The sequence below is a fragment of the Pipistrellus hanaki genome, assembly GCF_964339955.1.
Source record: "Pipistrellus hanaki genome assembly, chromosome: 7".
In the NCBI taxonomy this organism is placed as follows: domain Eukaryota; kingdom Metazoa; phylum Chordata; class Mammalia; order Chiroptera; family Vespertilionidae; genus Pipistrellus; species Pipistrellus hanaki.
Genome location: NC_140509.1, coordinates 33,060,953 through 33,078,811, shown reverse-complemented (window position 1 = coordinate 33,078,811; position 17,859 = coordinate 33,060,953). Strand labels below are relative to the sequence as shown.

Here is a 17,859-nt window from a genome sequence, read left to right as displayed (position 1 = left end):
CAGGTGCTCAGTGCAGGGGCTGCTGAGCTGCAGTGACTGGCAGCTGTGGTTCTCTAGTGATGTACACAGAACCAGAGAGGAGGGAGCCCAATTCTGGGGTGTGTCACCCGAGAACTGCCCTCTCACAATCCGGGACCCCTTGGGGGATGTCGCATAGCCAGTTTTGGCCCTATTCCCACATGCCAGGCTGAGGGACCCCACTGGTGCACAAATCCGTGCACCAGGACTCTAGTCTACTATAGTCTATTTCAGAGAGCAGAGGAACTGATGACTTGAAATATTTACATTTTATGATGAGTCAGCATCTCAGTTTATTACACACAAAAAAACAGTACATTCTATGTCTGCTCTAGATGTCTTTGTATTTCACATTAAAATGTGAGCCTTTATCTGATTTAAGAATTTTAAAAAATTTAAATTATAGTTGACATTCAGTCTTATATTAGTTTCAGTACAGCATGTAAGCTACATAAATTACAAAGTGATCCTCCCTATAGGTCTAGTACTCGTTTGATACTATACCTAGTTATTACAATATTATTGACTATATTATTGACTATATACTAGGCTGTACTTTACATCCCTTTCACTATTTTGTAACTATCAATTTGTACTTCTTAACCCTTTTGCCTTTTTCATCCAATCCATAACCTTGTTCATCTGATTTAAATATAGAAAAGAGACAGTTGTTTGTTATGAAGACTTTTAGGTCACCAATCTTTCTTTGTCACCATTTCTTTTTCACTTCCAAATGCAATTCCAAATTTTCCTTCCTGCCATTCCATGAATTCACAGGCCTATGTTTTTTTTATTTATTTATTTTTCTCTTAAGACAACTCATTTTCCTTCAGCTTTGACCAAAGCAAAAGAAATGCACTTGAAGATGGGAAATGCACAGGAATGGGGAAGTTTGCTTAGATAATACCAAGGATTTGTATTCAGTATGGTTGCTAGGTCTCTTAACTGATTAGTGTGGAACAGTGCTCTCAACTCTGGAATCACCTGAAGATCTTTAAAAAGTACTAATGCTTAGTTCCTTCTTCTAAAGATTTCAATGTGATTGGTCTGGGATAGTCCGGGCATTGGAATTTTTTAAAGTTCCCTAGGTGATTCCAATACAGTCAAGTTTGAGAACCATTCTTTTAGAAGATGCTATCTATAGTCACCTGTGTGATAAACAGGGAGCACTTCCTGCCTGAAGACTAATAATAATCAGTATATCTTAGGCCCCTCTCCACAGGGCCACCATATAGAGATATGGAGTTATGCCTTGCACAAAGGTGCCTGGCAGAGGGAATAAATAGGGGCTGAAACACAGTCCACTCTTTGCTCGGGAGGCAAGCTGCACTCTGACTCTGGGCGGTATCTCCTGGCACCTTTTCTCACTTGCACGAAGACACTGCACAGCCTCGTCTGACACTGCATTATGTCCTTTCGCCCTACACGGAGACACAGTGCCTTTCCATTGGAGTATTTGTGACTTTGACGTTCTCACTAATTCCAAACCACTAGGTTCTTCAAAATGAACATTTTCCATTTTTTGTCTTGAAATGAGCACATTATATGTGGCAGAAACAACATGGGGAAATCTGCAAATTCCAATCCATTGACGTTTCTGTAATAAATTAGTCTTTGACCATCTGGAATTAGATTTTTTTTGGAGACTATGAATTAGCAATAAAAGTGAAGGACCTCAAGAATGACCAACTGTACAATGGTGCTATGTCAGGGCTAACTAGTCAGCACCTCCATGTTTAGAATACCAGGAGGTTTATAACTTCAAAGCCATACTGAGCATTACACAAGGGAAAACTCTATTCTATTGTCACAGTCTGAATTCTGTGGCCAACCAGTTTATTCTTTAGTATAATTTAAAATGTAGTCAGGATACTTCAAACCCATCCCCATTACTGGAGAAGCAAGTATATGACCAGATGGAAGTACATTTAGCAAGTGTCATTATGACCAGAGAGATAATCACTACTAACCGGTAGAAAGTACATCCAGATGCATTTGCCTTATGTGATGGGGACCATAGTATGATTTAAAACCTATAAGTATGTGATTTTCTCAAGAGTTTCAACATGATGCTAAAGTTTTGCTAAAAAACAAGAACAAAACAACTCTGACCATATCAACCTAACTTATCTGATTTGCGGTCTGTATGCTAAAGGAGTTAAATTTCACCTTCAGTGTGAATGCATTCGTTTGAAAAGCCCAGTCCAGCAACATGTGAATTCTCAACCATGTGTTTCTGTGCAAAATAAATCACTTGATGGGAAACAGGAAATCACTAGTACAGGCTGTTGTTGTTAATTACACATGGAGTTATAACTAGAATGGGAAGAGCAGCGTTTTATTTTAAATCAGGTTTACATATTAACAGTGAGCATAAATTAAAAAACTAGAGAACTTTAAATTGTCATTGATCTTCTCTGCACTGACAGGGGTAGGTATCCCGGCATCAGTCCTACCCCCTCTTAGAATCATTGCTACTTAGAAAAAGCAATTTTTATGTAGTTAATATTAGCACACATCCTTTGCTGCCTTCCTGCTTCCTAGCAACCTGAAGCAGAGTATACGCTTGCCAATCTGCTTTCGGTGGAAATTAAGAACAGAAGACCCAGTGATTTTGCCAATCGCCCCCGAGAGGTGGGGGATGTGCTCAGCGAGCGCCGTGCTGATTTTGTGAGCCCGGCATGTGATTTATGTTGCCCACCGTCTGACCCTGCTGCACTCTCCGCCACAGGCCAGGGAAGATGTGATCCACATGCTGAAGACGGAGAAGACCAAGCCGGAGGTTCTGGAGGCTCACTACGGGTCTGCGGAGCCGGAGAAAGTGCTGCGGGTCCTGCACCGGGACGCCATCCTCGCCCAGGAAAAGTCCATCGGAGAGGATGTCTATGAGAAACCAATCTCAGAGGTAAAAACACGGCACCAGCAAGCCCCTCCGGAGGGAGCCTCGGGGTGATAGCTTAACGTCTTTGCATTGTACATGCTGTGACGTTTTCTTTCGAAGGCAACATTTTTGGGATGCACGAATGTAGAATAAAGCTAAATTAAGCAGCTTGTGAATCATTGTAGATACATTTCAACGATAAGAATTTTAGAAGCGTTTCCTGGAATATACTTAAAGCCTGAAATGGTATTTTTCATGTGATTATGATAGATACATGCTCTTATAGTCTGTTATTCTTTCATTTCTCTAAGAGATTATGTGTGTAAAATGTGAAGTGCTTATCGGTTTTAGCACTGAGTTGTCAAGATCATTACCAAATTGATAACCTAAAATTACATTGATTTTTATTATTGATACTTATGGGTTTAAAGCCACTGTGTTTTGGTATCTTATGTCTAATCAACTCTGTGATAATTAAAATGATCTCATATGAGTAACTTAAATACAATGGTGGAGGCAAAATCCCAAAGAAATGCTTAAAGCAATTCTTTAAGATAAAATCTATTAGGGCTATATTTAATAATTATATAGGAGATTGTATTAGGAACTATTGGCTATTATTATTAATTACATATTTTACTACATGTTAAAAATACTGTCACATTGTAGTAGAGTTTGATGCTGAATTAGGGAACCAGTTGATGGATCTAGCCATATTGACTCTTCAGAATTCATGTAAAAAAATTCATATATGTGAAATAAGTATTATAAATGAAAAAGAACGCAGAAATTTAAAGTCTGAAGCAGTGTATTATAATTTAGCTAGTCGAGTCTTTGCACAGGCCAGTTTGACAGATCTCAGACAAGATCTGCTTCAGACAGTATTTACAACAGATTGATGGTCTTACAATTTTCTATTTTCTGCAACAAGGATAAACAGAAGCTCTGTTCTCATCTTTTCCTAACATGCTAAGAGATAATAGGATGCAGTCAACAGGCTGGCTCCACTTTCTTGTTTTGAGACCCATGGTTACTAGCTGCCTGTGGCCTTGGTCATGTCACTTCAGCTCCTTAAGCCTCAATTTCCTGCTCTGTCGAGTGGGAGAAACAACAGTGCACATATAATACAATTGTTGTGAGGATTAAAGGAAGCAATGCCTGTAAAACTCTTAACATCATGTCTGGTACAAGCTAGGTACTCAACAAATATAACCATTGGTATTTGCTTGGATCTGAGGGTGATAATTGCTCACACACTTAATTAGTTCCAAAACTTGGAGGGATTTGAGGAGTAAATGACATATAGAAGTCAAAATATCAGTTTTATGTTATTGTTATAATCACCTGGACTGGAGAACCAGCTTGGATAAATGGTATCATTTGAGCTTCCTGATTCTTTTCTCCCAAGTTACAGCTTGGAATGACCCCTCAAAGGGGAGGTAGATCTGCAGAGCACACGTACTTACCCAGAACCACTGCCCCCAGTGTACAAGCTTTGTGGACAGTACACAAATAAAGGAGTTTCCGATCCACCTTCAGATAGTAGACCTAACCCAAATGATCCTACCTTATGGACAGAAGGGCAGACTAGAAAACCACCCACCCTGTGGGTTGTCCTTTTGGAACTGGCTAAGCTGGGCATGAATCTTGGTTCCTTTCTCTCCTCAACTCAAAAAACTAAAGAGTTATTCTTCCTTGGGGAGGAGTGAGTGAGGAGGTAAAGAAAAGGATAGAAGCTAAGTTTCCTAATGATGCCAAAATGGTGAGGTCCTGTTTGTGAGAGAAATAGAATACTAGAAGAGGAAATATTTGTCTTCCATTATCTACAGACTTTTGGTCTCTGAAGCCTTCAGGCTTAGCAATCAAGTTCATATTATCCAGGGCCAGGAGTCCTACTTCCAACTTCATGAGGCAAAAATCCCAATACCTCACTGTTCCATTAACCTCCTGGGACCATGAGCTCTTAAGAGTTCCTAGAAGCCATGCTACACCTCAGGCCAAAAAATTGCTGCTCACTCAAATATCCATACCAAATTAGGCACAGCTGGGTTACTCAATAGCACTCACTGATTATGTAATCAGTGCTGGGGACAAGCTGAGCAACTCCAGTGTCCTCTCCCCAGGACTGTAGCTGCTCCAAAGACCCACATGGATAGAACACATTAAGGCTAAGGCCTACCTCCTGTCCAGGCTGCTCCAGAACATTTAATATCAATATGTGCTGGGGTTTTTTTTTTTTTCTCTAGATGACCTTAAAATATAATATCTGTCTGGATATCTCATTCAACTATCAAATTAATTAAGCTCCAATCTGCCCCTCCAAAGTGGATTGAGGAATAACTACAAAAGTCTGACAGATGACTTCAAATATTTAGCTTTATTATTGTTGCAAATAAATAAATGACCTCAGCAGATTTTCTATAGTTTCCCTCCTAGACTTTGGAAAAACCACTTGAGAGAGAGTTGGGCCTACAGAACACATATATATCATTTTGTGGCAGGCAGAGTAAAGAATAAGAAGTGAGAAGATTGAGCTGCTCCTTTTCAGTTCATAATCGCAAACACAACCTTCAAATAAGTCACCCCTCCTTCTTCAGTGAGGAGCGGGGGAGGTTGTGAAGAAGCGGGCAGAGGCTGCTCTTTCCAATACTTTCAAAAGGCATGGAGAGTCCTCCTTTATCATAAAGGAAAAAGGAAAAGGAGTCGCTCCTTCTACATTTCTGATGATGACGAGACGGATGATAATGGTGAGGAGAACGTTTCAGCAATGCTTGACAAATTCCAGAAAATACGGTGAACATCGTATTTGTAAAAGAATGAGAGAGTCCTTGGGGAGAATGTGTAGTGATATGAAGCTATGAGAAAAATCTCTTCTACAGACTGTCCCGTTAAAATGACAGAAATTTCCCAGAACCGATAAAGGTACAATTTGCCAACCCCTGATGATCTCAGATACTATCAGCCTCCAGTTAACCTGGGCTTCTTCACCAGTCTCTCTGGCCACTTGCTTTTAGGAGATCTAGGCAGAAGGCACTGAGTATGATGGGGGCAGTATCTCCTTTATTTTGGACCCTAGAAATGATCCAATCACAGTAAAAATATGTAACTGGAGAGAGAGCCTTGGATCCTTCTTACGATGAAAGGTGAACATAGAAAGCCCAGCAGGAGCAGCTCTGATGCCGTTGCCCTATGGAGCTACCCTCTTGGGTTTTAGGGAGTTGGTTGTGGGGTTGAGAATGCATTTTAAATATGTCAGCTTCAACATATTTAGAGCTGTGGCTCTCCATTGGAGGAGGGTTAGCGATTTTCCCCACTAGGGTATATTTGGCAATGTCTGGGAATAGTTTTATCACAACTCATGGTGATACTACTGACATGGATACTACTGTCCATGCACAGGACAAACCCCCAAAGTAAATAAATATTTGGCCTAAAATGTCAGTAGTCCTGAGGTTGGGAAACTCTGGACTAGAATTTGAAGAGGAGAGCAGGAGTGGGAACTATCAATTATTATAAGATTTGATCCAATTTAGCAAACATTTACCGAAACCTTTCTTTGTTCTAGGCACTGTGCTGGGAGCTAGGAATTTAAAAAGATGTTGAAAAGATGACCGCTTAAGATCATATAGCCTGGCCAGAGAAATAGGCACAAAGCCCTGTAAAAATATTTGATGAGACCTCTCTTAGTCTGAGATACGTGCTCTCTACAGGTTCTGAAAGCCTCCCTGTATTTACCATCTCTTGGAAAAAGGACCATAGGTCTTTTTATACTTTTCCTAGAAATGCTTTGACTGCAAATCCTAAAAAAAGATTGTGATGCTGATAATAACCTTTGAGGGGAGAAGTTTGGTACATGTCCATGCTGAGCTCTTATTTTTTTCTGCAATCAGGAGGGATATTATCCTCTTTCTTTCTGACCAGAGGGTTTTGTACCATCTCATGAAAATAGTGAAAGAGTTTGTTCTCCTGAGAGTGTAGGAGCCATACACGTGTTCACAGGAGAAGGGCCAGAAGGCCGGAAGTTACTGCAGTCCTCCTATTGACCAGTTTATAAAGCCAAGTGGCCCAGAGAAAAAGAAGGAATGAATGGGGGAAACGCTCTCCCCTCCAGGTAGTAAATTACGAGGCCAATGTAAACAAATTATTTAGAATCATATACAAATAAAGTAAAATATTAAGCTCTTCCCCATGTTTGCTTACTCAGCTGGACAGACTTGAGGAAAAACAGAAGGAAACCTACCGGCGCATGTTAGAGCAACTGCTGCTGGCGGAGAAGTGCCACAGGCGCACGGTGTACGAGTTGGAGAACGAGAAGCACAAGCACACGGACTACATGAACAAGAGCGACGACTTCACCAACCTGCTGGAGCAGGAGCGGGAGAGGTGAGGGCCCACGCGTCCCCGGCCACTGCAGGTGCCCGCAGCCCTCCTCCCGGTCACTTCAGGCAGGGCCCAGACTTTGTTCCAGTGACACCACGGATGGGTGCCCAGCTCCTTCCGATTTCTGAATGGTTTCTGGCCCTAGAGGGGGAGACAGACTTTTACTGGAACTATTCACGGGAATATGTTTGAGGGTGCCTGTAAGTAGGACTCTACATCCGCACTAGGATGTTGAAAGCCAAATACTATAAGCCAACTTGGGAAGTTTCTATTATTTGAACTTGTTCCGTGAAGCACCTACTTGAAAAGCCTCTCTACTAATTGCCTTCTGTTTGACATAATCTACTTGCTCTCTTTGGGACTGAAATCCATTTATTCAGGAAGGCAACTTTTAAAATTTAGTTTAAAATGAAACCTATCCATTCTTTTAAAAAATATTTTTAAATTGATTTCAGAGAGGAAGGGCGAGGGAGAGAGAGATAGAAACATCACTGATGAGAGAGTCATCAATTGGCTGCCTTCAGCACTCCCCTACTGGGAATTGAGCCTGCAACCCAAGCATGTGCCCTTGACCGTGAATCGAACCAGGGACTCTTCAGTCCACAGGCTGATGCTCTATCCATTGAGCCAAACCAGCGAGGGCCCTATTTATTCTTAATACCAGTATAAAAATCGTAATATATGGTTATATATAAATTACTTAATGACTTGAACTACCTATTTTTCTTTCCAAAACTCTTAAGACAATATAAAAAAAAATCAAAACAAAACAAAAACTCAGTGTGTTGAGCCTTGCTTATTTAAATGTATTTGTTTTAAATATATTTTTATCGCTTTTATAGAGGAAGGGTGAAGGAAAGAAAGATCAAAACATTAATGACGAGAGACAATCATTGATCAGCTGCCTCCTGCACACTCCCTGTCAGAGACTGAGCCCGCAACCCAGGCATGTGCCCTTGACTGCAATTGAACCCAGGACCTTTCGGTCTGCAGGTCGATGCTCTATCCACTGAGACAAACTGGCTAGGGCAAGTCTTGCTTATCTACCCTTGCAGGTTATTTTTCTCAGGGATTTCAGCCTTTGAAGACAACTCCAGATCGACAAACTCTATGCTATCCCATTTTATTTTGGCATCTTCTTTTTAGCGTATTTTCTTCTTTTCCTTCCTTCCCATGGCTGAGTCGTTAAGTCTGTGAATTTCACAAGCTTTGAATACAATGACTTGAATCCTGATGAGTTACTGAGGGTGTCTGCTTCTGTGTATAGGACTTGCAAATTGAGGGCCACTCAGGAACAGCTTTACCAATACCAGCTTTATTATCCACTTAGTTACCAAAAAGAGATATGGTCTTCCTGGATTAGTTTACTTACCAGAAAAAAACTATCACAATAAGAGAGGAAATACAACATGAAACAGAGCAGGTTGGTGTTAGCTTTTTTTTTTTTTTTTTTTTTTTTTAAGTATTGGTAATGGTTACTTATTATTAGACTTGGCCTGTTCCTTGGGGAACCAAAATGGACAAGAGAATGAACAATGGCTGTGCAATATCCTCAACTGATGGTTTCTGTAAGCCTGTTTTCCGCTTCTGTACACTCAGGTGTATCAGCTTCACTTTTGAACAAATAGATTGTCTGATCTGACATGTTGGCAACCAAACAGTGAGAATAAACTCCACCTCCTCAACCTCTGTGAACTTTCCAACCTGAAGCATAGGTATTGCAAACAAGGTCCTAATGAGAGTATAAATTACATATATCTACAACAGACCCTGGTTACATATTTTGTGGCAGAATGTGGTCAAGCAAAAGAGTACCAACTTGTTGGATATTGGTTTTTTTTTTAAAGCTTTGAAATCAAATAATTTTAAAGAACATCTGTGTGGATTAGATATCTTCTGATCACTTTGTAAATTGTTTCCTTCAGAACCAATATGCTTTTTCTAAAATGTTACATCCCAGTTCAATGCCTAAAGTGGCACCAGTTCACGTAGAGGCGTTGGTTTAAATGAAGTGTGTGGATGGAGAGATGGTACTTATCCAGGCGGTTTCTTTTGCTTTCTGTTTTGTTTTCCTAATTTCTATGTTCTGTGAGAGCAATGGAAATGATAACAGGGGGTGGAGAGCTTTCTAGTTCAAACAGTACTTTTATATCAGTTGTACAATAAGCCATTCTCTGTAATAAGCCTATCCCAGATGTGTTTATCTACTAATTCCATGTTGCTCAATTAACTCTAGATAAACAATTACAACAACCCCCCCCACACACACCTTTTTTTTGGAGGTAATTTTACTAAGACAACTACAACAAACTAATCTTTTGAGCAAATTGCTATGCAGATGGTTTTTAAAATCAAAGTATATTTTTAAAAAATTATCCTAAGATGCTTTTTGTACTTTGATCAGCACAACTGGGATATGTCACCAAATTTTCATGTTTTAGATAAGAATTCACTAAACAGCTTTGACTTTCACTTAAATATCAAACCACTTTAAGGTTTTGAAATCGTATGTTTTTGACTCAGCAGGTTATACTTGACTGTTGTATATTTTTTACTGTCAATGTCCTCCCCCATCAGTCCCCTGACTGCCCACCAGTGTGTATATCACTGTGGGCATACCCTGACACCCTTGTTTTATTAAATTAAACACCTGCTAGCATGTTGGTAACTTGAGTTGGCATCTCTGAATTTCTCTGCAGTCTGAGGCGTCCACCCTGACTGGTCTGTGGTATCCAGGGGCAATGAAGCTTGGGATTCTTACTGCTTTTTGGAAACTGCCCTGCTAGATCTGCTTTGAGTTAAATCCTCTTTTTGAAGTAAGCGGTCATAATTAGTTCTACTTAAGGGGGCCGGCAGTTTCCTGACCGGCTGGCTTTCCCATGGGCCACATGGCAAGGAAGGTCCTCCCTGCAAGGACCTCAGTTCCTGGCGCCTAATTCCTGGGGGCCCAGGTGCGCTGGCAGCCTCTGCCGGGCGCCACGTGGCCGGCGCCCTGACACCTGCAGGGGAAGCGGAGCTGCAACTCATAAAGAACCAGCGTTTCTCAGCACTAGCCGCAGCCCCGGCCTAGACTGTTCCAAGTCCTTTGTTTGCTTCTTTGTTTTGCACTCCATTTCCCTTCTCTGCAAAAGTCCTGTGTGTGTGTGTGTGTGTGTGTGTGTGTGTGTGTGTGTGTGGAGAGAGAGAGAACCAGAGCCAAGAATTTTCCTTCAAAATATTTAACTTTGTTTCTTCTGTGAGCATGAGTAAAAGAAGGAAGTGAGACTTGAGAAAAGCCTAAGTAGTTTGCTTCTTATAATCACCCCTCTACTCCTCTTCTTGCACTGGGCTTGTGACTCCGCAGTCTTTCTCCACCCCAGACAGCTTTGCATTTGGTGGGGCTAGGATGATGGGGGAGGGGGCCAGAGCCAGAGGACTCTATGGGATGTAGCATCTGGGCTCCATTCTCTGTAATTATGTTGCTCTGTAAGGGGTTCTCACATCCAGAAAAGTGGTTAAAGGTAACAAAAAGGAACCCAGGCATACAAGATCAGTAGCAGGTGTTGATAAGCAATCCACATTCAGATGTCTGATGAACCCAGGAATCCGAAGCTCTGAGCATTGCGAAGGAACACCTGATATCAGCCATTTCAAGTCCCTCATTCTGCAGGTGGAGAAATTAAGGCCCATTAAAGCAGGTCACTGGTCTAGCACTTTTATGCAAACGAGTCTTTTGTACAAAATGGCTTGTTTTATGTTTTCTTTTTGTGTGTGTGTGGCTCCCCACCTCCATGCTCTTATGTCCAAACTATGACACAACATCTTTAAAAGGCAGAGTGGTGATTATTGTGAAGATATAAACACAGCCATATTAGGACCAGTGGTGTCTCTAGTAGGGGTGTCGAACTCAATCAGAGAAGGGGCCAAAATCTAAAATCCAGCCTAAATCGCGGGCTGAATGGTTTACTGAACAGTCATAAACTGACAATGTCATAAACTGACAACGGAGTGCAGTGATGACAGCGCGGTGCGGGCCACATTGCAAGGCCTGGCGGGCTGGATTTGGCCCGCGGGCCTTGTGTTTGACATATGTGGAGACAGTCGAGATAGGAGAAGCTTTAAGATGGCATCTGTTGGAGAAGCAGCCTGGGGACTTGTTTTGGTGACTAGGATGCACAGTGCTCTACTTCAGCTGCATTCTGCTTGGGGTAGTTTTATATATATATATATATATATATATATATATATATATATATATATATATATATATATATTTGAATGCTTGGGGTAGTTATATATATATATATATATATATATTTTTTTTTTTAAATATATTTTATTGATTTTGTACAGAGAGGAAGGGAGAGAGATAGAGAGCTAGAAACATCGATGAGAGAGAGTCATCGATCAGCTGTTTCTTGCACACCCCCTACTGGGGATATGCCTGCAACCAAGATACATGCCCTTGACTGGAATCGAACCCGGGACCCTTCAGTCCCCAAGCCGACGCTCTATCCATTGAGCCAAACTGGTCCCGGCTATATATATTTTTTTTTATTGATTTTTTTTACAGAGAGGAAGAGAAAGGGATAGAGAGCTAGAAACATCGATGTGAGATAAACATCGATCAGCTGCCTCCTGCGCACCCCCCACTGGGGATGTGCCCGCATCCAAGATACATGCCCTTGACCAGAATTGAACCTGGGACCCTTCAGTCCACAGGCTGACGCTCTATCCACTGAGCCAAACCGGTTTAGGCTGCTTGGGGTAGTTTTGATGCAAGGCGGGTGATGGTTATGGGAAGGCTACATAAAGCCTTCCTTCGAATAACTCCTTGTTAGGATCACTGACCTGGACCATGCAAGTGTAAACACTATAGAAGCAGAAACTACTTGTCACCTTTCAGGAGTTGTTTAACTCCTCTTGAATAAAAATCCCACAGAGTAAGTGCCTAAAATGGGCAACATATTTTTCTGGGCTTCCTTTATACTAAGTCAACAGGCTGTAATCATAATTTATTACCATCATTTGCTGCATATCTATTTTATCAATAGTCATATTCCCAAATTAAAAGGAGAAAATAGCACAGAAAACTGCAATGGCTTACCTGGCATTGTTAATAACAAAGATGAAAATATCCTTTATTGCATTAATTAAGATTGGGTAAAGAAAAGCTCTCTGTAAATGTTATATTCTGTTTGCTTCCTATTTTAAACCAACTTGATCTTTAAAGGCATAATCCGGATGCATGAAAGTACCTTTAGAGTTTATACTTTATTCCTTGTCTGAACTGCAAGACTTGTGATTTTAATCATCTTAAGCTTCACTAGCACTACTTCAAGAATGTCAGACTAGAGAGAGCACAGTGACATCAAAAAATGGTCTTGAGCTTAAATATTTGAGGGGAATGTATGTGTGTTTATGTGTGTAAATGCTATTAGAGAGTGCTGTCTAAATCTATAACTGTAGATATGGATTTTAAAGCTTTTGGATTCTATAGACTCAGCTGAAACTGCATAAATAATGACATCATCATATAATATTGCAGCAAGCCTTCCAAGTATGATGTGTGTGTGTTGTTTTAAGTACAATTCAGCATCTCAAGAGAAATTTCTGAACTTGGGAAGCAGAGAAAGCAGGAGCAGGAGCTTGAATGGAGGGGAAGCTTTTGAGCCCCATTTTGGTATTGTTTAGGTCAGTGGGCAGGGGATTGGGTATTTGCCTGGTGTCCCTTGGGACAGGCTGAACTATTATCTTTGCCTATGTAGGGGAATGACCAGTCAGACAGAGCATATGTTTGCAAACCGGCTCCAGTTGCCTGGGATCTTGGGAAATATCCTTGGCTCGCTTTATAGAAAAAGATTCACATCTGTTTCCTGGGCATAATTTCCTGAAGTTTCTTGGATTTAGATGACTTATCTCTAAAATATGACAATGAAATTGATTTTTCTCACTGGTAGCTTGGAGGATCGCAATAAATCACTCTGTAGAAAAAGATTGCTGTTGATGTGTAAATGATCACGTCTTATCAAGCAAAAAGTAACCAATAGGCAGAGCATATCAGCAGAAAACAACTGAGCCTCTCTCTATGTTAGCGCTCTGCTAGATGGCGTTTGGTAGCAGAGTTAGCTATTTTGTTGACCTCCCCAATATGCTGGGCACATCTTGCTTAATCCTTGTACAGTAGAAAGGAAAGCAGACAGGTTACATTCCTTCCAAAAAGGTCCACTGCCAACAGTTAATTGAAAGAATCAATGTTTGAACCGAACTTCTCACAGAATAAATAAATAAATAAATAAATAAATAAATTTCTGCTTCTAAATTCTTATGTTCTGTTTAAAATGAACACCTCATTTCCTTAATGCATGTCAGAAGAAAAGATGTCTTCTCTTAGTGACTTCTTAGACTGCAACCATTCTGTTCAGGACTCAAAATCACAGACATGGTCATGAGATACGCCACCTACTATTGTTTGTGGAGTTTGGCAAGCAGACTTTCCTTGCGGGTTCTTGCCTTACAGAGTTTGAATAATAAATTCATGGACTAAAAGGATTCTTTAGTAAAATTGTGGAAGTTTACTGGAAGCATATACTAACTCTGCTTAGGGAGGGGTCCTGCTCTCTTTTTCTAAAATGGGAAAAAAATCTAAATCTTTTCTGAGTCACTTTGTCTCCAGTTTATATAGTATGCTGGTAGCTTCTTTTTCTGAACATGGCCCTTTCTAATTGGACCCTTCCTTAATGTTTGTCCCTGTGTTTACCTAATTGGCCATTTTTCTGCAGAGTATCAGTTTCAAAGTCCAAAGCCCACATGATGCACCCCTCTTTTTCTTCCCTTCATCTTGCAACATTCTTCTATCCTCTGTGAAAGTAAGATAAGCATTCTGGCCTCTTGGAGCTATCTCTGCCCTTCACATATGCATTTGTCTCCCATGGGCCCCCAACCCCCTTTTCCCTAAACCTGCCTGTCCTGTCTCTAAAATTCCTTTCACTCCCAGTATCCTACTGATAAAAACATAATTGCTGGGAATAAAGTTTTTAAGAAAGGAGAGGGGTTAGAATTCAGAGACTCAATCACAGAAAGAATGTTTTACAGTTGATTTTTCTGAAAGAACACTAGGATCAAACTATACCTTTCAATTTCTCTTACCTTTGCACTGTACACTTCCTACTGGAAAATGTAATTGAGATGAAGGAGGCTGAGTTGGTGACATTACCCCTATCACACAGCTTGGGTGTTTGTGTTGGGGGATGGGGAAGGTGGGTGTAATTAAAAAAAAAAAAAGTGATGTTACATCTTACTTAAAGGGACCAGGCAATGAGTGACTCAAGCACAGCTTCCTAGGGTTGGACGTTTGGAGTTTAAGGAGAGTTGATCCTCCTAAAAGACCCGGGATATTAATATATCTACTATCAGCACTGTAGTAACTAGGAGCATGTCACTCATCCTTAACTAGGCACTCAATGGATTAAATAGGAATTAGCCCATGAAAAAATGGCTTGAGGTTCCTTTCACTAGATCCCACCTGTACAAAAATCTGGGTCTGAAGTAGATCTTTTCCCCAAGCTTCTTAGTGACCACATTCTCAAAGTCATTGAATTAGTAGTCTTTCATCTAAGACTCTTCCATGTCTTAGTAATAGAACTTGAACAGCTATGCCTAGGAAAACAGATATCTGACCAATAAAATGTTTTGATTAACCAAAGGTTATGATATGAATTCATTTACTTTTACTGTTATGGAAAATATTTCTCAGATGTATTTTACTTTCCTTAAACTTCTAAAAATATATCCCAATATCCAGTTAAGTCATATTTGATGATTCAGCATCATGTAGTGATGCTATGTACCGCCTATACAATGTCAGAGGCTATTAGATTATATTTAAATGTCAGTTATGGTTGCATTTTAATTGTACTTAAGGATGATAAAGATGTTTTCTAGATCTTAGGCTTAACCTAGTTGAGAGTCTTAGTTAATTAAATTCAATGTATTTGGACTTTAAGAACAACAACAGAACCTGAACCAGGAAGGACTTTAATATTATACAGAGAGGTGGAATAATAAGAAGAAAAGAAAACTGGCCACAAGAAAGAAAAAAAAATTGAAAAAGAGAGTTTGAGAGACAATGTGCAAGAAAGACACTTTGCTGTTTAAGATTTTAATATATTAAGAAAGCCTGGGTCCTATTATTTGATACCTCCTACTATGGAAAAGTCTAAGAGAAGTGAGAATGGAAGATGGTATTTGGAATTTAAGTGAGAACCCAGTAGAGGGGGGTGGTCAGGTTACCAGTCTCTCTATCATCTGAACAAATCATTGAGGTGTTCTCTTTCAGGAAGATTTCAGGAAATTGTAAGACAGTTCCTGAAACTTTCAGCACTTGATACACTGAAGAGTCATCTTCGGAGAGACACAGAGGAAGCTTCATTCATATAACTGTCATTCTTTTTGTCATATGACTCTGTAAATACTGGTCACCATCAGTTAGACCAGATGTTGACATCTTTCATAGTCAAAGTTCACAATTCTAATGCTTCCAGGGCCAAGGCTCTGACCGAATGAAGCAGATCCAACTTTTCAACACACATTGCATGAGTGATAGGGACAGCTAGGCCGGGGAGAGCAAGCTCTGACCACCAAGAAAATCCACAATTCAGCCCAGGCTGATTGAACTCATTTTATTTATTTTTTTCTGATTTAAAAAAATGTTGTTTTTTTTTAGTTACAGTTTATATTCAAGATTAATTTATGTTAGCCTCAAGTCTACAACAAATTGGTTAGGTAATCACATACAAAATGATCCCCTGATAGTTCAAGTACCCAATTAGTACCGTACATACTTATCAAAATATTGTTGATGGTATTCCCCAGGCTATACTTTACATCCCTATCACTGTTTTGTAACTACCAATTCACACTTCTTAATTCCTTCACTTTTTTTTCACCCAACCCCCTACACCTCTCACCTCTGACAACTATCAGTCTGTTCTGTATATCTATGAGTCTATTTCTATTTTGTTTGTTGGTTTACTTTGTTCTTTAGATTCCACGTATAAGTGAAATCAAATGGTATTTCTTTTTCTCTCTCTGACTTATTTCATTTAGCATAATACCCTTTTGGCTCATTCATACTGTCACACGTGGTAAGATTTTATTCTTTTTTACAGCTGAGTAATATTCCATTCTATATATGTACCATAACTTTTTTATCCACTCATCTATTGATGGCACTTGAGTTGCTCCCATATCTTGGCTACTATAAATAATGCTGCCATGAGCTTAGGGGTGCATATATCCTTTCAAATTAGTGTTTTGTGTTTCTTCAAGATACAAACCCAAAAGTGGAATGGCCTCTCTTCCTGGCTTCCAGATGGCCACCTTATTGCTGTGTCCTCATGTAGCTTTTCCTTCATACATGTACATGGAGAACTATTTTATAAGACCTCTTCTCAGAAGACCTCAAATCCTATTGGATTAGGACTCTCCCTTTATGACTTCATCTAACCATTTTTACATTCAAAAAGCTATACCACCAAATATAGTCACATTGGGGTGGAGGTGGGGAGGGGGGGAGGTTAGATTTTTAACATATGAATTTTGAAGGACACGGTGCAATCCATAGCTAAGGGCATGGCAAAACTTGTTATAAGGGTTCTCCCTCTTATAATTCAGAAGAAATAGAGTAAAAATTAGTGTCTGATATGTTTTGACATAGCTTCAGTATCTTCAGCAACACTAAAAGTGTATTTAGACTTTCCCCAGATCCCTAAAAGGCCATGGGAATAGATGAGACAGGGCTGGACAAGAGGACAGAACTGTGAGCCACTTGGATCAGCAACCTGAGTGAATTGACAGCAGAGACCAGAGACCACCATGTGCCTCTCAGAGGATGGTAGTGTGGAAGGATGATGACTAGATGAATCCCACCCACCTTCCTGGTGACCCCAGAACTTAGTTCCAACTCCAGAACCAGGGTTCTGAAGCCCTAAAATTAACTCAGGGACTCTGTCTTGACTCAAGATTCTTTAAGTTTACTAAGTGGAACCGGACTTGATTGAGCTTACTCAGAATTAACTAAGACAAAGTGGAATGGGAGTCCATAAGATAAATTATAAGGGATACAGAAAAATGAAAATCATTGTGTTCCCTGCATATATTGGTAAAATAATCCACACATGTATGTGCTAAGGAGAAATAAAGTGGTTTTGTGGCTTATCTCAGAGATCTGGTGGCGTGCTTACAATGTTTTGTGATCTGCAGAGCTAAGTCTAGCTCTTCAACTGCAGTTAACTCCTTTGGATTACTCTAGCGGCTCGATGCTGAACCTCCCTCAAAATCTGTAACCTGAGACTATTGTTTTCTCAGTCTCCTGCATTTCATTTGAAGCCAGATAGCTCTGAATTCAATTTCTGTCTCTGCCACTTACTAGTCTGTAACCTTGGACATGTTATTTAATCCCTCTGGTTCTTGGTTTCTTTGACTATAGCACATGTGTCAAACACAAGGCCCGCGGGCCAAATCCAGCCCGCCAGGCCTTGCAATGTGGCCCGCACCGCGCTGTCATCACTGCACTCCGCTGTCAGTTTATGACATTGTCA

General features: G+C 40.3%; 1 protein-coding gene across 4 annotated transcripts in view; it reads left to right on the top strand.

Annotated features, from left to right (window-relative positions):
* The window catches only part of FILIP1 (filamin A interacting protein 1), a 173,701-nt gene that overhangs the window by 113,159 nt on the left and 42,683 nt on the right, over positions 1–17,859 (top strand). For all 4 annotated transcript variants that reach the window (XM_084889245.1, XM_084889244.1, XM_084889243.1 and 1 more), the window contains 2 exons: positions 2,750–2,923; positions 7,104–7,282. In XM_084889245.1, the coding sequence (XP_084745371.1) occupies positions 2,750–2,923; positions 7,104–7,282 (353 nt within the window). The remainder of the gene's footprint in view (positions 1–2,749; positions 2,924–7,103; positions 7,283–17,859) is intronic.